The sequence below is a fragment of the Crocodylus porosus genome, unplaced genomic scaffold (genome assembly GCF_001723895.1).
Source record: "Crocodylus porosus isolate Cpor-Errol unplaced genomic scaffold, CroPor_comp1, whole genome shotgun sequence".
NCBI classification, from domain to species: Eukaryota; Metazoa; Chordata; order Crocodylia; family Crocodylidae; genus Crocodylus; species Crocodylus porosus.
The window spans coordinates 16,245,967-16,267,694 of NW_017728923.1; the positions used below are offsets into that span (position 1 = coordinate 16,245,967).

Sequence of the window (21,728 nt, forward strand, 5' to 3'; positions counted from 1 at the left end):
CCCCAACAAACAAAACCACACACAACTGCCTTACCAGTTCTCTTCATTAAGACTTCCAGAGTTTATGAAGATTTCAGACCTCTTCAAAACATAAGAGCTAATTCTACTGCTGATACAGGCAAGAATTCATCTGACTTCAAAGCTGCCCATATGCTGTAAGAAGACAGCTGGGACCAGAGGATTTTGGCATATAGTCTAGACCTCATTATTACCTTGGTTGTCCCCCAGTTAGCTTAAGAGAGCTCCTTGAAGAACTAAGTCCAGTATCTTTTAACTGAATTAAAATAGCAGTTAGTGGCTTGCTTGAATACCTTTGCCAAAGCAACTAGGCTACACTTCCTGGCGAAGTGAAGTCTGGCCAAATTAACTTTTAAGTGCCAATTATTCCCCTTGGGGGGTGGGGGGGCAGGAAAGAGGGAGAAGCATATATCCTACCCCCACGGTGCCTTCTGTACTGTAGTTCTCCTGTGCACCCTGCCCAACTTTCCTTCCATTTTAAGTAGGAGACAATACAGCAACTTTAAACAGATTCAAGTAGGTTGCTTCAGCTGTTTAAGTGTAAACATCTGCATTTTATCAGAAGAACAATCTATTGCAGCAGAACTTGGTGCAACAGAACAGCCATTTTCTGAACATAGCTACACACTGCTGAGAGTTCACACAAGTTCTTCATGAAAACTGTTCTGCTGCAGACCTTGGGGGACAAATGGGAGGGTGGGAAAGCTGTCTTGATTATGAAAGTTTTGGAAACCACAAGAATTTCTTATCCTTTCTACAAGGAAGGCTAGAATTCTCAGTCAAAATGCATCATACCTTGTGTTGGGGCCCAGCAGATTATTACTGGGTTTGTCATAAGGTGAAGCAGATGGGTTGGAGTCCAGCCAGAACTTTATTACTTACCTGCAGCACTTCCTCAAACCCCTGACTCTGCTCCCAACTTCAGCTTCTGTTGTTAGGGTTTGTGTGTGTCCCAGGAGTGCCACATGGATTGACAATTGATGCAGCTGAGAGACTCAGTGAACCACAGCTGGGTTAGCATGGTTCTTTGTGACGTCTCTAAGGACTAGGCAATGGTGACCAGCACTAGGGGTCACCTACAAATAATGCATCTGCCAGTACATCTAGGATGAGAAGAATGGGGGAAGCAGGAACAATACTTGCTAGTAGGATATACTAACCTTTTCTGTCCACTTGACTTGAGCAGCGGTCATGATGAAACCACTCAAATAATTCCTCTCTAAACAAGGGTAAGAAAAGCTCCTTTTTCTGGGAAGTGTTTAGAGCCCACTGGAGACCTGCTTCGTTAGGAAGAAATCAAATCCGCATTTTTCCATGATTAAAATGAAATGCCACTTGTATATAGGTATCAATTGAATACCATGTTTTATTGATGCATTTACAATTTTAAAGCAGTTTGGAAGCCTAACAGTGCCTTAATCATTACAAACAAAATAAATACCTATATATTTTGGCACTTTAATATTGACTTTTTTTATCATGAAAAATCAGAGCTTCCTTCCTTCCAGTTGTGGCTTTCTACATCTCCCCCCCCCACCCCCACCCCCAGCTTTGTGGCACTGAGTAGCCCTGATTGCATCAGTGTCCTGCCCCTGCCTTTTCCCAACCCACAGCCTGCCCTGTCCCCACTGCGGCCCCTCATTCCTGACCTGTAGCCCCTTTTCCCAACCCTGCTAGAGGGGGGCCTCCAGCTGCCAGGGCTACAGGACCCAGAAGCTACATCCTGCCTGCTCCCTGTTCTAGGTGGCAGCTGCAGCTGGCCAGCAGTGCCTGAGCTCTGGCTGTTGCACCCAGGAGCCAGGTGCCTGCCATAGGCAACATAGCCAGAGCAGAGCTGAGTGGAGCCCATGGGCAGCGGAGAAGGATGTGTGCTTCCCAACCTGCTGCCTCCCCCACCCCAGGGGCATCCATGGCTTGGTGGGCAGGACCTGGGGTGAGGGTAGGGAGACTTGGTGCTGCTGCCATTGGGAACCCTGCACCAGCCATGCTGCCACGGTGAGGTACCCTCTGCATGCCCAGCATGAGCAGGGGCCCAGAAACAGAGGTGTGTGTGCAGCAGCATTTAGCCTTTGTGCCCTGTTCCACTCTACCTGCTCAGCTGTGAAGGTGGCCAGGTTGCAGCCCCATGTCCCACTGTGAGTGTACAAATCTAGGGAGTGCATGTGTGCCCCCATGACCCCTGATGTGTCATCTCTGGCACCTGACCTCTCTGGGAGTGTACACAGCAGCAGGGAGCTGCCCATGGCTCCATCCTGCCCCCAGTCGGGTCCTACAGCTGTACATTCCCGCCCTGAGTGCTGCCCCAGCTGGGCAGTGGTCCCTAGTTTTAGCTCAGCCACCAACCCTGCTCCACTCCCTCTTTCACCATGGGGGTTGGCACAAGCCACCAGTGCTGCATCGATCTGCCCCCCACACCAATTCCTGCACACATCACCTATGCCCCTGCCCCCAGACTTACCTGGGGGAATTGGTCTCTACCTGCCTGGCTGTAGTGCTGGCCATGTGCATGTGTAGGCATGTGGCATCCCCTGCATTCCTCTCCCTGCAGCCCCTTGTAGGCTGGAACTTGGTCAGCCTGGAAGGGGAAAGCTGCTGTTTTCCACATTTTTATCCTTTAAAAGAGAAAATCTGTGGTTTTTTTCCATGTCAAACTGAAAACCTGAACCCTTACTAATAACTAACTATCTCTTCCTTATTCACGCTGCACGTGTCCTCACTTTGTAAGCAGCAGCTCAGCATGAGCGGGAACCTTTCCAAGCTTGGAATGGAGTTCTCAACCCAGCCATACCATGAGGTCTCCTCAGTAAGAAATGAGATAGCAAAAGGCCTCAGTTCTCTGCTGTCTAATGTGCTGATGACTTTCCTTTCTTGGACAAAAGGAAATGGCAACAACCCATCTAAAGAGGTGGGAGCCTTCACAAACAGGAGGTTGACACCTCGAATAAATGTGTTGTCTCGGCAGGATCAGCGTACAGGATCGGAGTACTTAGCCTTAACTGCAGCTTGTTTTTTTGCTTTGTTTTTTTTAAGGCAGACATCTTGTATCTGGGTGAGTGTGTGGTTGGTTTTTTTTTTTTTTTTTTTAATGTATGCTAACAAATCTGACATATTACCTAGATCTTTCCAATTACCCTGTTTCAAAGTCTGTTCTCCCCTTAGAAAAAATATAGTATCTGATTAAACTGAGAAAGGGGGAAGGGGGTCACACATTTGTCCTACTTTTGTGTACAAAAAGGAAAAGCAAGTCCATCTCCAGTTCTACTTGGAGGGAATGTCTGCTGCAGCCTGTGGTGCACAGGGCTACATCACTTGATGGAAATGAGATAGGCCTGGGTACAGCAGCACAAAGGCTGCAATGGGCTGACATTGCTTCTTAGAAGCAGCTTAGATGCAGGATAAATGAGCCCATGAGACTGCAGTGCCACAGCAGGGCTACTGGTGCTCAATGTAACTGCTTTGTGCATGCTACACTGCAGTGTAGCTTAGTCCTTACATGAATTCACCTAGGGTTCTCATACTTCCAGTTCCAAAAAAGAGGACATCTGTCACGGGGGCAGGGATATGAGCAGGGTGGGGGAGTGATATGCCCTGCCCCTGCCCCTGCCCCTGCCCATTCTGTTGTCTCTCACTCCCAAGTCAAAGCCCCCCCAGCCCTGCTGCTGCCCCTCACTCCCAACCCACTGACTCCTTGCCCTACCAGTGCCTCTCACTCCCAGACTGCAGTACCCTGACCCCCTGGGCCATGCTGGTGCCCCTTACTCAAACCACAGCCCCTCCCACAATCCCTCCTGGTGCCCCTCACTCATAGCCCCCTGGCACTGCCAGTGCCTTATTGCCCCCAACCCACAATCCCCTGTCCTCCCTGATGTCCCTCACTTCCAAGCCACAGCCCTTCCCCCAACCCCCAGTGCCCTTCACGCCAAAGCCTCCACAGCCCCATTTCCCCCCAGCCCTGCCCCTGCAAGTATAGGCACTGGCCCCGGGTTCCACCGGGTTAGACACACAGCTCTCTGCTGCCCCTAATGGACCTTTTTGCCCACTGGAGGGGCAGGAGTCTCCCCCACCCTGCTGCAGCCCTGGACCTGCACCCCTCCCCCCCCCCAACAGACTTTCCTGTAACTAGCTACTGGGCTGCTCCCACCCCCCCTGCCTGGCTACTTGCTGGCTCAGTGCGCGTGCATCCTGCCTCCAATCACTCTGCCCCCACCTCCAAGCTGCTCCCTGCTAGGGCAAACCAGGAAGTGCCAGGAAAAACTCTGAAGCAGAGCTGACCAAAATCCTGGACATTTGATCATATTTAAAGAAAACTCCTGGACCAAGATCAGATGTTCTAAAAAGAGGACACATCTGGAAAAACCCAGACATACAGTAACCCTAATTATCCTCTCCAAACTGCCTGCCATTTGGTAAGCAATTGGAGATATGTGCACCCTCCAGTCTTGTTCTCCCTTGTCCACAAGGGTTTCCAGCTGATGAACTCAGAGCAACAGCTCCTCATCTAACCTTGCCCTTTAGCCAGGTTTTATCAGACAGCTCTGACCTGAAGTAGCTGTTACTTCATTAAGTCATTGGTTTTGCATGATGTAGGACTTGTTTCCCCTAAGACAGGAGAGACTGATTCCCCTTTGTGAGGAAGCTTCCTTCAAGGGGCTCAGGAAGGCTGCATAGTCTAAGGACTGTCCCTTCCCCACTCAACAGAATGGGGTAGCAACGAAGCAGCCAGGCCTTCCTCTTGATCGTTACCTCTGCCACACAGACTATTGTCAGATAGAGCAGGGGAGAAAGGACTTGTCCTTATGGACATCCTATCCATTCTTGTACTGCTGCTGAAAGTTCACTGTTGAGCTCTGAGCCACTAGCAGACGTCAGCCATTTTCTTAGCCAATATTCAGACTCAGTGTTTATAGGGCTTTGTCCTATTGTGCAAGTAGGAGTTGGTGAGAAACCTAAGGAGGAATGGCTGTTGGCTGAGATAAAGGACCTGTGGGAAGTGGGTACACCACGGTGGTCTGTTAATGACTGGAAAGTTTGAAAAAGGGAACTGTTGGCTTCTTAAATAACATATCTGTAAAGGATCCTAAGAGTTGTGACCAGTGTGGTGCCCTCCACACCTCCACCTTCTAGTTTCACGTTCAGCTTTAATTGTAACCCTTTGCTTTGATTCTGTAGTTTTAAAGCAATTGAGAAGAGCAGAAGCTTCTGACACTAGGTTCTTTAAAGGTAGGAGCAGCCATTTGACTAAAAATTCATTCAAAACAGCACCTGTCACTGCTACATGCACTGAGTCAGCATAACACATGGCAACATGATGAATTAGGCTTATGGGTTTTAGCTTGATTTCATCCACTGGCTAGCACTGAGCTTTATGGAGTTGCTCTGGGACTAGTAATTGTTGGAATGCAGTTGCCACCTTAGGCACTAAGTGCTGAGAAGTCAGGCTCTCAGAAAGCTCAGCTAGTTGGGAGTTGAAGCCATGAGTCTGCCTTATGTTTGTACCAGGTATTGCCATAGCGCACATGCTGCTGCTTATGGTAAGCAGTGGAGCCCTATGAAAGAAATGAAGCAACACAACAAGTAGAACATGTAGTAGGAGCTGTGCAGTGATGTCATCCTTCTTTCCATTTAACCAAGCCTTAGCTTGCAAGTCAGACCATCTCATGTTTTACTTAACTTACCTTGGGCCAGCTTCTCTCAGAAGTTTCCTTCCTTACCTCTTAATCTTTTAAATATTTGACATTCTGCGCTACCTTGAATTCTATATATCAGCTGGGGAAAGTCTTTCCTCACTAGTTGTGTTTTGGGAACAATTGCTACAAGAACAGCCCACACAGTTCAACTTCTTTATTAGTGACTTGGACAACGGGGTGAAAAGCACCCTGTTTAAATTCACAGATGACACCAAGGTTTGGGGTGAGGTGGGCATGCTAAAAGGGAAGGACAGATTACACTGGGACCTGGACAGGTTACAGGGGTGGGCAAATGAAAACAGGATGGGATTCAATACTGACAAGCGCAGGGTGCTGCACTTAAGCAGTAGGAACCAGCAGCATACCTATAGGCTGGGGAACTCCCTTCTCAAAAGCACGGTGGCAGAAAGAGATCTTAGAGTCATTATCGACTCCAAGATGAACATGGGCTGACAATGCGAGGACACAGCAGGGCTAACCATACCTTCTTGTGCAGCCACAGATGCATCTCAAGCAGGTCCAAGGAGGTGATCCTCCCCCTCTATGCAACACTGGTCAGGCTGCAGTTGGGAGCACTGCATCCAGTTCTGGGCACTGCACTTCAGGAGGGATGTGGACAACATGGAGAGGGTCCAGAGGAGGGCCACTCACATGATCTGGGCACAGCAGGGCAGGCCCTACGAGGAGAGGCTACAGGACCTTAACCTGTTCAGCTTTTACAAGAGAAGGCTGAGGGGGGACGTGGTGGCTGTCTATAAACTTGTTAGGGGGGACCAGCAGGGATTGGGAGAGGCCTTGTTCCCCCGAGCGCCTCCCAGAGTAACAAGGAATAACGGCCATAAGTTGTTAGAGGGTAGATTTAGATTAGACATCAGGAGGCGCTACTTCACAGTCAAGGCGGCTAGGATCTGGAACGAACTTCCAAGGGAAGTGGTGCTGGCTCCTACCTCGGGGGTCTTTAAGAGGAGGCTGGACATTTACCTAGCTGGGGTCATTTGAGCCCAGTTCTCTCTCCTGCCCAGGGCAGGGGGTCGGACTAGAAGATCTACAAGGTCCCTTCTGATCCTACTTCTATGAATCTATGAAGAAAAATCATGGTTTAGAAAAGTCTTAGAGCAGTTTTGTATCAGAGCTATTGTGAATTCTGTTGTTTTCTTTTTTTAGCAGGCACACACTTTGTATTTAGCAACTATAACCTGCTCCTTCCAAGTTTGAGCACCCAAATATTGCATACAAATTACAACTTCAGCACCCTCCCCATAAGATTCACACTTGTACATGTGGGGAGCATGTGAGGGAGTCTCGAGTGAATATGGGTACTTCTGCACAAGTGAACTAGGTATCTTTTTTCTTCTGCTCAAGTAATCCTTTTAGGATCTTCATAACCCAGTATGGCAAAAATGCCACAACTGTAGTTTTTCACAAGATGAAGCAAAGTTATGGGGACTAGAAGCTGTATGCCTCTGTGACCTTGCAAGTTCTAGGCTGTGTGAAGCAGAGCTGGCTTTCAGGCAGAACTATCTGTCCAATTCCAGAACCTGGGATGTTAACAGCAAGACAGTTGTTTGCTAGCATGGGTAGCAGCACCAACACTGACATTAAAGTTGCTGAATGTGGAAAGACTAGGATAACTGCAGTATAATTGCATTAAGTGTCTGTCTTTTCTGTTTTCCAGGAGTTTTAAAACTGGTATCAAAAACAGAACCACCATCTTTTAAGCTCTGTGAACTGAACTTAAACACTGACCATGTCTATTATGGACCATAGCCCCACCACTGGAGTGGTGACTGTCATTGTTATTTTGATTGCTATTGCAGCCCTAGGTGCCTTGATACTGGGCTGTTGGTGTTATCTGCGCCTGCAGAGGATCAGCCAGTCTGAGGATGAAGAGAGTATTGTGGGAGAAGGAGAAACCAAAGAGCCATTTCTTTTGGTACAGTACTCTGCTAAAGGACCTTGTGTTGAGAGGAAAGCTAAGCTGACTCCTAATGGCACAGAAGTTCATAGCTAACTTAAAGCAGCATAATGTGTATCTCGACTACATCTGAGATATGTGTAACCAGCAGAAATGATACTGTGAAGGACTTAAACATACACATGCTGTTCTCTTCAGCAAACACCTTCTCGAGATGCAGCATGTGATACAGCTTTGTTGGTTTGCAACTGCATGCACTGAGATATTATACTTTGCATCAATCCTGTACTTCAACTGCTTGGCTCTAGGAGCAGACTTCCCTGCTGTAAAGTCCATTGCCGGCAATGGACACACAGGGATATACTGGCAAGAAGAAGTTAATGGCATTTTTGTTACTTGAATGTTTAGCTGAGCCTATTGATTGAGCTACTACTGTAATGTGAACTACTTGAAACTGTGAACTGTAAATAGGCTGCCAGGAGTTTTGCTCTATGTTCCACAGACACGGAAGTGGTATGAAGTAAACCCAGGTAGTCACACTTGGACTTCTGAGCCACGTCAGTATAGATGGGATTCCAGACCTTCAAAACCAAATCTGCAGTTAAAGCTCATTTCTACAATGAAGTTCTTGAGTGCAGAGCCATAAAGACGGAACTGTGTCTGGTTTGGGTTTTGCGGTGTTTTGTTTTTTAAACAGCTTATGGGACTGATGCAGAACACTTTCCTTGAATGCAGGCATGTCATTTCCTTAGGGTGTCTAGGCAGAAAGCACAGGAACTACAAGGAAAAAAAAAAATGTACCTTTTTTCTTTAGGTAGATTAAGCTATTAGCTGCTAATACTGTGAGTGCTCTTAACCATGTAGCTGCTGCAAGGAAGCTGCCATATTAACCAATTCCATCCAATCTGGGAACTAGTGATGGTTACTTAACTTCATGGATGGTCCAGAAGGTTTCCAGAAAAGTTAACATGGCAGCAGAGCAGATCTTTCCCTTCTGTGAGTAAGCATGTTAACATTGCAGAAGTGGTTCTTTCTCACTAAAACTGGCATAAATGTAACTAGTCTGACTTTTCCTGTAACCACTGTTTATATGTGTACCTAGCACTGGGGGCATATGTAAACATGAAGAAACAGCCTGTTGTATAAGCCCTTTAGTCTAACATAAAACTGTTAACTGTAGACTATATATTTTGTAGATAATTTTGTTTAATGTCACTGTAGGACAAGTGAAGTCTGTCCATAATAACTAAACTTTGGGGGTGGGAGGGAAGGTTTTGGATGGGTTTAAGGGGGGGGAGGGAAGCAGGGGTCTTCCTCAAGTCTGGGGCAGGTTGAAGTATGGTTTTTAAATAGGAGGGCCTTCCTATTTCCTACTTTCCCTTGAGGTTAACAAAACTGGTAAGAGATGCCTGACCTACAGAATTATAGACAGCAAGCAAGGTTCTAAAACACCATCAAAAGATGGCTAAAATGTTCCACAAATTGTATGTAGACAGAGTGTTGAAATAACCCTATAAGTAGATAATTCCCCAGCTCTTTGCAGACACAGTTCATACACCATTTTGAGGGATTTAATTAAATACTTCAGCTGTATTTGCCAGTCAAGCTAGTTCTGAGATGCACAGTGAAGGATTCCGTTTTGGGGACAAGCTGTTGATGCAAAAACTCAGCATTTCCCAATGGTGGAGGAAGTTTCAGACTACATACCAATAAGTAACAGCTGCACATCTCTAATAATTACAAAACTCTTTTTGGTAGGGTAGGGCTTAAGCCAACTATTCCAGAGATTGATTTGATAAGATTGTTTCGCCCTGTTCCCATTCTTAATTGTGCATGCACGGACTGACACTGAGAAAAAAAATGAGAATGCTCTTTTTGCAGCAAAGGCTAGCTAGCAAGAACTAGCTCAAGGAAGTTCAGTGTTCCTGGACTGGAAGCTCTCCCAGTAGCCTCCGGTGCAGGGGTGGAACACAACTTCCCAGGAAGAGGAAGATGTCTTCATACTCTGCTCCAAAGCTACTGGCTTTCATTTTAAATCTCCAGATTCTAAATTGTTTGAGACAGTCAGTTAAACTCAACTTGTTTTTAACATCTCAGCACAACCCAAACTAAATTCTGAGCAGAAAAGGGAAGGGAGGAGTAAACAAAGAAACATGTTTAAGCACCTGAGATCAAATGTCTCCCTTTTTATCCCTTGTCTCCATGTTGACTTCCATGAACCCTTGTTCTTTAACACTTCAGAGGCTAATTGTGGAACACACAAAAGTGAGATACAGTGCTGCTGAAATACTGGAATAGGAATGATGGACTATTTTAACCACTTAGTTGCTTTTCATTCAAGTTTACTAAATGCACAGATTCAGCATTTCCAATCAACTCTGCAAACAAAGGAAAATGCAGTGGAGACAGAGTTTCCGAACTTCCTTAGAAAAGTATAAATGAATTCTTCCTCTAGATGTGGGAGGAAGTCAGTGCAAAAAACAAACTGGTCCTTAACAGGAGATGCTTCACACTGCTGCCCCAAGAAATTAGCATTAAATTAAGTGACACTGAGAAGAACTATCCAATTAGTGCAATAGTAAAGTGCAAAGAGCGTTTCAAATACTGTTCTCAGTTTAAGAGGGTTTGAGACATGGGTGTCTTAAATTCTTTAAAGCATTACAAAAATATTCCATTTTGATTTTTCTAGACCATTGGGGAATCTTTATTTACAATAAATTTCAATAAAATTTGCATAAATACCTTCCCAATACAGTGTCATTTGTGGATTTTTTTTTCCCCTGTAGTTTTAAGTAATTATTCTGTCCTGTTCTCTTTACTCTGCTCAGTCACTCTGGTGTCAATATTGATATCAACTCTTTCTTCATGTAATCTGTCAGTAGCTGGTGGAATTGTCCCAGTATTGTCACTGGAAAGCATTTCCTCTGAGAAAACATATTTCTTAGTTTCATCTTTATTCTCTAGTTTCCCTTCCATTGATGCCACCAAAACTCTTAGTAAAGCATTCTCTTTAAGGAGGTTTTCTGATGCGTCTGCTAATTCTTGAAGCTTTTCAGCCATTTCTTCTAATTCTCTATTCTTCTGTTCACAAATGGTCTGTAAATGCTCACTGTGAAGCTGGAGGGTCTTACGTTGCCTTTCTAGTGTGTGTTTCTGCTGCTGTAATCTATGTTCCTCTGCCCTGGATTCTGAAAGCTGGGCTTCAAGCTGCTCTTGGGTCTGGTGTATGGCACTGACTTCTGATCTTAATTTTTCAATCTCTCTCTCTAGATGGGAGATGCGTCTTTGTTGTAATGCTGCCTCTTCTTTCTGCAGACACTCTTTGGTGCAGGGCTCCAAGTCAGATGCAGATGAAGGTAGGCTTGAGTAACGTAAAATGAATTTAAGCAGATTAGGTACGGTAATTGAAAAATCTTCAGGAAACTTCACACTTTGGTCCTTCCTAAGAGGAGAAAAAGCCCACACACCTACAGTTAAAATACTGCACTGTAAAAATGTTTCTACCAGTACTTAAAATTGACCAAACTGCATTATACACAGGGTGTCAAATATAAGTGACATCTAGACGTTGCTGGGTTTTTGGTTGTAACTGTGTTGGTCTAAGGTCATAGGCAGGCAAGGTTCTTTGGGTAGATGTGATATCTTTTATTAGACCAACTAAGTAGTTGGGCAAAAGTTCTTAGCAAGCTTTCAGGAGCAGTCACCTTGGAGTCTCAGATGAGCAGAGACTCCCTATTCCTGAACAAGGGTGACTGTGCCCGAAAGCTTGCTAATAAAAGATACCACATCTACTCCAAGATCCTTGCCTGCCAGTGACATCTGCAAGAGCTCAAATTTAACTGCCATATACTCTTGCTTATGAGTACATGGAACTGATATTTTCTTGTTCTTCCCTTAGTAAACCTTTGTGTGTAATACAGTCTAAAACTATACAGAAGAAAAACAAGGAAACCAATAAAAGAATGTTATGACTGAGCCACTACAGGACTTGAGCTGCTTGGTCTTACAGCCTTTACTAGTTTTTGTATTCTCTCTCAGTTGATCTTGATAGAAACACGCACAGCAAAGCTTCTGAAGTTTAGAGTAGGCAAACTGAAGTCAACTGTTTAAAAAAATTTTAAAAATCCACAACCTAGAAAACCTAAATATTTTGCACAATGTTTTACAATGCAGCAGTACTTTTTGTCACTCATTTTTAAGTACTTTTACTTTAGTATAAATATAGTGATATGCTTGCCAGAAACACCACCACCATCATGGTTAGGTTACTAGCAGTTAAGAAAGACCGAAGAAAATTCTACAAGGCATTCCCAACCACACAGTTATTTAGTACTTCTCACATAGGCACCAACTTTTATTTTTGCTGGGAGGTGGCCCAGGATGATGGACACATGGAAAGTTTTATGCTTTCCAGCTGACAGCCCTTTTCCTGAGGGGACCAGGGCCTCACACAGTCGACACTTCTGACTTCTCATCTAGGAGGAGACTTAAAGCAGCTAATAATCTTTGGTGCTTAAAAAGGAAAGTTACATCAGCAACTAATACTCATTTCAGAAACTAAGATATCCTTTGGTATAAACAAGCTAGACTTGGAAGACAGCTTAAGTGCAGTAACCAACTCATGAGCTTGAAAAATAAGATGCATTCATAAGTGTGGTCAGTAGCCTTAAATTTATTCATTTTCTCCAGGAAATTTGATCCGCTTGATGTGTGAAATCTCTTGCCCAAATCTACATCTCCAAAGGTACTTCTTCAAAGCTTTTCTTTTCTATAAGTATTAACACACTAACTGTATAAATCTCTAAACATGCACTTTTGCATCTGGACCCTAAGTACTGTTGCAAATACAACTTAAGATGCTGCACTTAAGAGACAGGAGAGAAAGAATTTTTCATTGTCCTATTAAAATGTTGAAACTGAAATCTAGTCTGTATTAGCTCATTTTTCTCACATTTTTGAACAGACATGCTTTAGCCTTAAGAGTGTAACCGTCTCAATTACTCGTTTGTTTATAAGCTAAGTGTGTACACCTGCATCACTTGCCACACCAAACTTCACTAGTGTTAATAACTAGCAAAAAATTAATATACCTCTTTCAAAATAGCACAAGTTTTGTGTTTATAAGGCTTAAAAAGATCTGGATATAGAAATAGCTCTCAAAAATGTCTAGGAAGGAGATCATGGTTTCTTTCTATGTTCAACGTTCACCTAAGTCCTTTGTTTGCCAGATGGTACCTTCAATTACATTTAGTTTCCTGTTAAGTGGCTATTCCTAGAGAACCTCCCCCCCAGACTGTTCGGTCTGTCGTGCAATTTGAAGAGATAAGTTATCTGCCCAGCTGTTCTGAGGCAGATGTGTTCATGAAGATCTTAAAAAAGGAAAACAGGGTTGACCTCAGTCCTCTAGTCCATCTCCTGCTCAAGGCAGGATCATCCCTGACTAAACCATCCCAGCCAAACATCTGTCTCACCTGGTCTTCAAGCTTCCAAGGCTGGAGATCCTGTAGTTTTCCTAGGTAGCCTGTTGCAATGCTTGACAATCCCCATGTCCAGGAAGTTCCTTCTAATCTCCAACCTAAAGTTTGCCTGCTACAGCTTGAGGCCACTACTCCTAATCCTGTCCCCTCAGACACAGAGAAAAGCCCATCTCTGTTGCCTGTGTAATCACCCTTCAGGTATTATCAAATTTCCCCGCAGTCTTCTCTTCTCCAGACAAAGTAACCCTAGTTTTTTCAGCTGCTCGTAAGTTTTTCCTCCTAGGCCCCTATCATTTACTTGCTCTGCACTGGACTCCTTCCAATTGTGGGACCAAAACTGGACAGAGTACCACAGAAATGGAGATTTGGAGTCTGATACACTTATTCCAGAGTTTGAATACTTCTTGATGTGGGAAAGTGGGAGAGGGTTCAGGGGAAGTTGGATCACACACAAAGGAACATCCTCTCACCACAGGGCCAGACCCTAAGAGGGGGCTGTTGGGAGGCAGAGATGGTGAAGACTATTGAATGAGGGGCCCATAAAGCAATAGCACATGTTCTGGTAAATCTCTTTCCCTTGCATGGCCCATGGTATTGACAGAAAGGGCCCAAAGCCAAAGTGTCAAACTTTGGTGTCTGAAATGTGTATCTTGCATGATCCCCAAAATACCTTACGGGAAACTGAGAAGGCTGGAGGGCTACTCCAGGGGAGCATCCATGAGTGCTCTGAGCCTTACCTATCCTTGGACACTAATGAAGATGAGCATATAAAATCCACTAGTAGTGCTGATGGCATCAGTACCGAGGAGTGGATTTTCAGAGATGTCAATTCCAAAGATGGAAGTACCTAACTGGCAATTTAGACTCCTGGGGTGTGAACATGGCCAGGGTTCCTGGTTGTTCGGGGAGGGGGGGGAATCCCTTCAAGATGTATGGCAAGTGCTGAATTCTTTGGTGTAAGTAACAGGGATCACTGCCACACCTGTCCCTTTGGTCATCAGGTCTACTGATAGCTAGGCCCCAGGAGGAAGAGAGGTCTTCTGCAGTGCTGTAATGTCGTTTTTCATTTCTCAACAACATTGTCAAAGATTAAAGTCTTTGATTTCAGATGCCAATGGCAAAAAAGTCAGATAGCAAAAGGTCAGATGACAAAGGGTCAGAAGCTAACACAACAAACTCTGTGGTTGTAATTTATGCCTCTGTATTAACAGTGTTGCATATACACACCCCTATCTGTGCCTCATTTCAAATTACTTGAGTTCTCATACGAGAGAGAATCTGACCTTGACGGCCCAGCACAAAAGATAAAGTATCTATAGTAACGAAATTAGCTAACTTTAGTGAAGTTGTAAAATTAAATATGCTACGCGCGCCATCCTGTGACCAAACAGAACCAGTACCACACAAGTAAAAATAACCCCCCTTTTTTTAATGAAACCTGAGCAAACAAAGAATGCACAAGTGCCAGCTCATTAATTATTTATAATTGGCATATAGTAATTGGTCACCTGTGTCAGATAAAACTTTGAAGGAACTTCTGCCCAAAACAGAGAACTGTGTATACACTCAAGAGCAACAGATCGTGCACGAATATTTCTCTCCGCCTACGTTATCTTTTTGGCGAATCCCCGTTTATCTCTCTATCTCCGACGTTACCTTTCTTATCAAGAGCTCCCGGTAATACGCAGACCGCGACGACTTATATGAATCGCTCGGAAGGAACTGTCTTACTCACCCTGTAAATGCTGGGTAACATGATATCTGCATGCTGTAACTGAATAAATAAATCAACCCCACTGCCTGCGCTCTAGCCATCAGAAGCGTAAGTAAAATAAATCTTTTGTGAAAACATCACGCTGTGTTTAAATCATCCTGACTCCTGTTCACCGTTATCACCCACCTGCCAGGTCATAAATCCCCCTCCTCACGCCAAGCTGGTCGTGCCGACCCAGGCTCGCAGGTCAAGGGTGCACCGGCGTATGGGGCTCGACAAACATGACAGAAACTTTGTCAGAAACCCCTTGCAGTTGTACAGTTTTAATAGGGGTCTTGTGTGAGGATAGACATCTCCTCCAAAAGGAGTGGATCTTCATACAGGATTTGATTCCTCAGACTCCCCTTGCTACTTTTTCAGACAGGGGGATGTGCTCTTAGGTTTTATGGAAACATGATCAAAGGAGTCCTGGGCTCCTGGATCCAAAGCTGGCACCAATCATATGCTCAGGAATTATATCTGCTGCCTTGCCCCCACAGCTTTGTGAGTTTGGGAGGCGAAGAACTTACAGATAGCATTTTCCTGGACTGTAAGATTCTTCCAGATGGTCAAGGCACTCGCTACGATATCCCTGCCATGTGAAGGAGAAATGCATCACACTAGGTGATACTGTGGCGCTATTTGGGGGTGAGGGAAGCCAGGCAATAGTTTCTTCAAAAGCAAGTTCCAAAAAGCACTGACCTATTAAACTACTAAACTATTCTACTGACCTAGTAAACTATCAAAAACTACTAATGGTAGTAGTAAAGAGTTTGGAAGTCTAGGAGACAGAAGCAAAGAGCTGTGTCTTGAGCTGAAAGGATCTGAAGTACAGCTGGCATACTCCACCCTTTCTGCTGTCAGTGTGAAGCATAAGGAGCGAGGGGATGCACATATGCCATGTTAATAATGCTGTCCAAAGAATGTCTCTTGAGACTGAGCCCATGAAAGGCATGCTACATAAGTGAAAAGAATGAGAAGATCTAAAAAAAGATGCATGACAGACTGTTTCCTGGATGGACAGAAAGTAAGAAAATCTGATGAGAGTGGATGACTTATGTGCCACTTATCTGCAGATCCAAATGTAGGGCCTTGTGCCTAAAAATATCCTACTATCACTTCTATAAAACAAGTGCTACTTCCCATAGTAAGAATGCTCTCCAATAAGCTAAAATAATGTTTGATTATTTAGTTCTTTTCACTGGAGAGTAGAACTGATTAAGTCCTATTGTCTCAAAATACTCGCTTTCAAATCCTGGAAAATATTTCAAATTAGTTGATGTACAGGATAGTTATACGGGTCCCTTTTTAGTAATGATTCAAAAACTTGTGCCAAATGAGGGTGCTGTTCTTCAAAGCTAAGCTAGTCTTGGATTAACAAACAAGTAGCAACGATAGAGACACTTCTCTGATCCCAGTCTTGTGTCACTTAGAAGCCATTCATCAGTGCACCCTTAATGAGACTTAGCAGAACTTAATGAGGCTTAGCAAAAAATGCAAAGTCTACATAAAGACAAAACACTATGCTGGATATTATCACTATATGAATAATGACATTATAGGCTGACTTGGCACAGACCTTGGTCACATGAACAGAAAAAAACTGATCACAGCAGTAGGTTATTTTCTTCTACATGGACCAACACTGAGCTGCGATGAGACACTTTGCTAACAGGTTACACATGTAACATGATAACAGCAGAGTGATGGTGACACTTATGAATTTTGGTTTCCATCTTAGGCTCTGGAGAAGAGCGAGTCCACTGAGCACAGACTCCTCTGCCCTTTCTCCTCCCTATCAAGCTTGATTGCTTTTGGCTACGCTTCCTCTATATTACCAGTAAATACAGCCAATAATATTAAGAACACCAGCAACATGATGTAGCCCTATTTCCCAAAACTGCTATTTGACACTGAAAAAGCCTGTACTTTATATGAAGTGCTTTCTAAAACTTGCAGTTTGCAGGAAACAAACCCACTGTAAACAGTTTACACAGGAAATTCTTACATGATATAAAACTTTATTTATAGGTGTGACTTTTGCCTGAAACCCTTGAAAACTCTGGCAGTGTCTGATGCATGTTCAGAGGTTGAAATAAAAAACTCAACTTTAACTAACGCTGCAGGAAGCCCACGGTTAGCATTTGCAAAAGATTTTTCTTCTCTAGTTTGTTAAAATTGCCTAAACGGAGTCCATCTTCCATTAAAGATCTGTAGAATTTCAAAAAGTGTTAATAATTTCCTGCTCGGGCAGATGTTCAACCATAAATTTACCTCCCTTCAGATGCATGCTTTTATAACTACCTGTTTTTTCACTCTCAAACCATAATCTCTTTCTATTTGATGTTGCAGTGAAATGCATGTAGTCACATACTTTGTGGCAATACTATGATATCATAAAACAGAATTAATGACTTTACAAAAGCAGCAAGAAAACCAGAAAACAACTGCTAGAAAAAGAAGCTCTGGTTAGCAGCAGAACTCTAAACTCTGATTTGCACATAAGAGATGACTAAGTAAATTGCATAAGTTAACCTTACATTAAACTGCATGTTAAAACTCACTCCAAATGAGAATTCCTTCAATTAAAAAAAAAAAAAAAAAAAAGAAAGGAGAAAAAGAGATTATCATGAAACTGTCCATATATAAGCAGCTATGTTTTCTGCCTCCATAAAACATGGAAGTGTGCTTATCTGCGTAGCCCAAAGAAGTCTTCAGGCACTGCAATTCTGCCACAGTTATAGGCAAGTGAGAAAAGTTGAATGTGGCAAAAATATCAATGCAAAATTGTGAGTAGGTGAAATCTGAGTTAACATCACTTTTGACTGGTGAAAATTCGCACATCCCTGTTCAGTTTGGTTATGAAAAAACCGCAGAGCAGGATAAAGGATTCACAAACTCTAAGGCTGGAACAAACCATTCTGATCAAAGGATGTAGTAAGTCACCCTTTAATTTCTATTTGTATTATTTATTTTTAACTTCTGCCAATTTGCATTTTTACTTCCTATTTTTATCCAAACTCTTGATTCCCTCATGTTTTTAACTTCCCTCCTAAAATCTTCTTAACAATGAGATCAGGATTAGTTCAAGTAAGAAAGATGGTGACCAGCCCATATCTGTTTAAGTGTTTGTGATGACAAGCTCTGTTTACTGATTTTCTAAATCTCACTACCAGAATCCCCATGCCTCCTTTTTTCTCATTATCTTTCATCGATTTCTAACTCGCCAGTCAAGCACTGCTACACAATCAAATGAGGTAAAATTAACTACGAAATAACGATTAACAATACATGTTGTTTACAAATAAATCTTAACAAAAGACACTTCAGGATAACAGTCATTAGCCACAAATCATCATCTGTTCCCAAATACCTACTGTATTTACTTTGTGGCCTACCACAAATACTTCTGCTCAAAAATCAGCCCTCCAAAATTGGAATGTGTGTCTTAAGCAGGGAAGCCAATCTTTGCTGGAGTAGAAGCATGGAGTCACTGTGTTGTAATGACTGCTGCTTCTACATGCCAGCAGGAGAGTCCAGTTTAACCTTCTCATTGTCATTGCCCAACTGGCAGCCGCTTTTGTCTGTTCACCCAATTTGGCAGTGGCTATGAAAGAGTTAACATTGTGAACTGGCTGACTGTGAGTGAACTGCTGCATGCAGTCAGCTCTTGGCCATGACTGGAAAAAAATCTCTCTTCATTCTTCTGCCTTCCAAAAATAAGTTGTGTATCTTAACAGGGAGGAGGCATATGGCAAACGAGAAAATACAGTATTTGAGAAGCTACAGGAACTGGCAGGAAATTGTACGTACATGGAAAGGAACCACTGGTTGGCTTTCACCTCTTCTGAGGCAAGCAACCAGATATATTTTCAAACTCCTAGGAAAGGAAGGAAAATGTGTATTCAGGAAAGAAATAACATTACCTGTTCTGAGGAAATAACAAAATGGTTGGGAGGCGATCTGTCATAAATTCCCACGGGAGGTCATTTTGAGAGACATCAATTCTACAAAAAGCAAAGCAAAAAAAGGAGAAAAGAAAAAAAAAGAACTGGATAAAGAGATCAGGCACTGACTATTCCAAGCATTACTCTAAATTTTGACGTATCATAATTTGGAGGTGATGAACAGACAACAGCAGGTATGAGAAATCAAACCTAAATGTATTCTATTACAAGAAATGTTATGAAGCTGAATCAGCACATTGCATACAACATTATATAAAACTACTCTCAGTTTAGCAAACTGCCCCACACAAAGCTTTGGCTGCTACTTTCCTGCCAGAAAAAGAAAATCAACTTTTTCTTAGTAATTAATGAAATCCCATTACTGGTTACCATATTTGGTTACAGGAGTTCGTTTCCTTGAGACAGACTGGTGTACCAAACGCGGCACTATCAGTACAATGCAGAAAGATGGTATTCCAGCATTAAGAATGTTCTATTTAGCAAAGCTGCTGAGTGTCCTTTGTCAGGTACATTTTATCTTGTGCAAGGGAAGCTTCTTAATTCATAAAATGGAATACCATTCAGCATTTAAACTAAAAAAACTAAAACAAAACAAACCCTGCACTTAACCACATAAAACTCAACTGCTCTGGAAGCAACATTTACATTTGTCAGCATCTCTTGTTGTTTGCAACAGACAGGTTTCTTCCTTCAGCAAAAGAAACACCTTGTGGCATATCACAGCAAGTAGCCACCTGGCTTCATTATGTATCATTTACTTCAGGACACTAAGTTTAATGTCCTTTCTGATGTTCTGGAGGGAGAGAGATTTACTCTTCTTAGCGATTTCGATGCCAGAGTCAGAAGGGACTTGAACCACTGGAACGGAACCATCAGCAAGGAAGGAGTAGGAAAGGTCAACTCCAGCAGCTTCCCCTTCTTGACTACATGCACAGGCCATGGACTCACCAGCACTAACACTAACACCCTGTTCTGCCAGAAAAACAGGCACAAGACATCATGGCAACACCCCCAATCTAAACACTGGCATGCACTTCATTGACTATATCACTGCCTGGGACTGCAAATATGTCTGCATCACCCAAGCTATGCTAGGAGCTGATGATTGTTGGTCCAATCACTGACTCATCCACTTGGAGCCAGTTTGAGTAACATAACCCAAGCGACAGCTGCAGCAGAAGCAATGCCAATAGAAGATCAACGTCAGAAGACTCAAGGACCTAACCAAATGAGATCTCTTCCGTGACGGGGCATGCTTCCAGGCCTGATCTCAATATCAGCCCGCTTCCTGTCTATAGGCAAACCAACCACCTTGTACACCTGCCACGCCTTGTATTTTAATTAGGATGTTAATTAGGTGAAGGCTAACCTTTGAGTGCCCAGCTGTATCATGGGCTATAGGTACACACTCCGACCACCCCTTACACATGTCCCAAGCCTCACAGATGTCTCACTGCGTGTTACATCTCCAGCTCAAGACCAAGCCAAACTGGGTATACAGCTCAGTCTCTCACACTCTGCCCTCTTGGGCCACACACATACTGCCCCCCTCTCATTGGGGCCTCACACACTGCCTGCTCTCACCAAGATTCTTTCATGCATGCCCTCTTCAAGGCATTCACCTGCTCCTCTGAGCAGCTCCCATAAGCCATCAGGCTTTCCTCTCCTCATTTTGGCCAATCCTAATGCAGCCTAAGACAGTCATCTGAACTAGGCTGTGCAATTAACAAACTATAGGCCAACTTCGCCCCCTAGCCCCTCACCAGGCCACTTGGCCCCCTCCTCAGGCCAACACTCAACAGCTATGCTGGGGGTCTTTCATCCCTACAGGCTCAGGCACCCCTCCCTGAACATACCTGGCCCCATTTCACCCTCTCATTAGGGTCCGGGGTCTTACACCCCCCTTAGGGCTCAGGTGCCTCTCGGTAGGCATACCTGGCCCCACTCCTCCCCTCCAGTAACCCACTGGATAATGGGGGCTGGAGTTCTTGAGGCACCCTGACCCACCTTTCACTGGGGAGGTTAGCGGTCTTGCTACTTACATGGGGCTGCCCTTCCACTGGCAGTCCCACCAGGTCTCCGTTCCCCAGCAGGGTGCAGCCTCCTTCCCTATAGCCCCTTCCCCAACCTCTGAGATGTTCCTGAAGCGGTAGCTCCATGAGGTGATGTTCCTCCCTTGCTGTCTGGCAGCAAATTGCTGCCACAGCTCAGAGCTGGGCTCTACAATGGCTGCCCTAATCAGGCACCTGCTGGCTGCCTGCTCCAGCCCTTAAAGTGGCGTCACATCTTCCCTCAGTGCCTCAATGAAAAACTGGTGAATTCCAATCAACAACAAAGGGAAAATATCATCAGCACTTGGGGTGTCTTCAAGTCCACTGTCATCAGCACACTTGGATTCTTTACCTGGAAACATCAAAACTGGTTTGATGAGAAGGACTGAGAGGGTCCAGGAATTGGTCAACTGCAAGTGCAAGGCCTTTTGAGTTTGGCAGAATGATGCCAACTCCAAGCAAAAGAAATGGTATCACCAAGCCCAGGCAAAGGTCCAAAGAAGTACCTGTGATGTGAAGAACACGGTGGGAAGACAAGATGAAGGACATTCAATAGTTTGCTGACATCTACAAATGCACATGTTTTTTTCCCAGTGCCACCAAAGCCATCTATGGTGGAGGCACTCAGGAACCAAACTCCTTGAGACCTAAGGATGGAGGAGATCTGATCGCCCAGTGGAAGAAGCATTCTGAAGACCTTCTCAATCGCAACTCTCGTTGTTAACGAGAGTGTTCTTGTCACAGGAGCACGGAGGTGTCCTGTGCCAGGTAGTGTAACTTGGGGTGGGGGTGTGTCACAGGAGCACCAAGGTGTCCTGTGCCATGGAAGTAAAAGGAACCGAGCTGCCAATCAACAGGG

At 44.1% G+C, this 21,728-nt stretch overlaps 2 protein-coding genes across 4 annotated transcripts in view; one reads left to right on the forward strand and one right to left on the reverse strand.

Moving 5' to 3' along the window:
• The window catches only part of SNN (stannin), a 16,947-nt gene extending 6,581 nt beyond the window's left edge, over positions 1–10,366 (forward strand). For all 3 annotated transcript variants that reach the window (XM_019540122.1, XM_019540124.1, XM_019540123.1), the window contains one exon: positions 7,381–10,366. In XM_019540122.1, coding sequence (XP_019395667.1) covers positions 7,453–7,716 — 264 coding nt within the window. In that variant the 5' untranslated portion in view covers positions 7,381–7,452 and the 3' untranslated portion in view covers positions 7,717–10,366. The remainder of the gene's footprint in view (positions 1–7,380) is intronic.
• Positions 9,507–21,728, reverse strand: part of TXNDC11 (thioredoxin domain containing 11) — a 96,286-nt gene continuing 84,064 nt past the window's right edge. Inside the window, exons 9-10 of the mRNA XM_019540121.1 lie at positions 18,777–18,857; positions 9,507–11,062 (exon numbers count right to left, since the gene is read on the reverse strand). Of these exons, the coding sequence (XP_019395666.1) occupies positions 10,417–11,062; positions 18,777–18,857 (727 nt within the window). The 3' untranslated portion in view covers positions 9,507–10,416. The remainder of the gene's footprint in view (positions 11,063–18,776; positions 18,858–21,728) is intronic.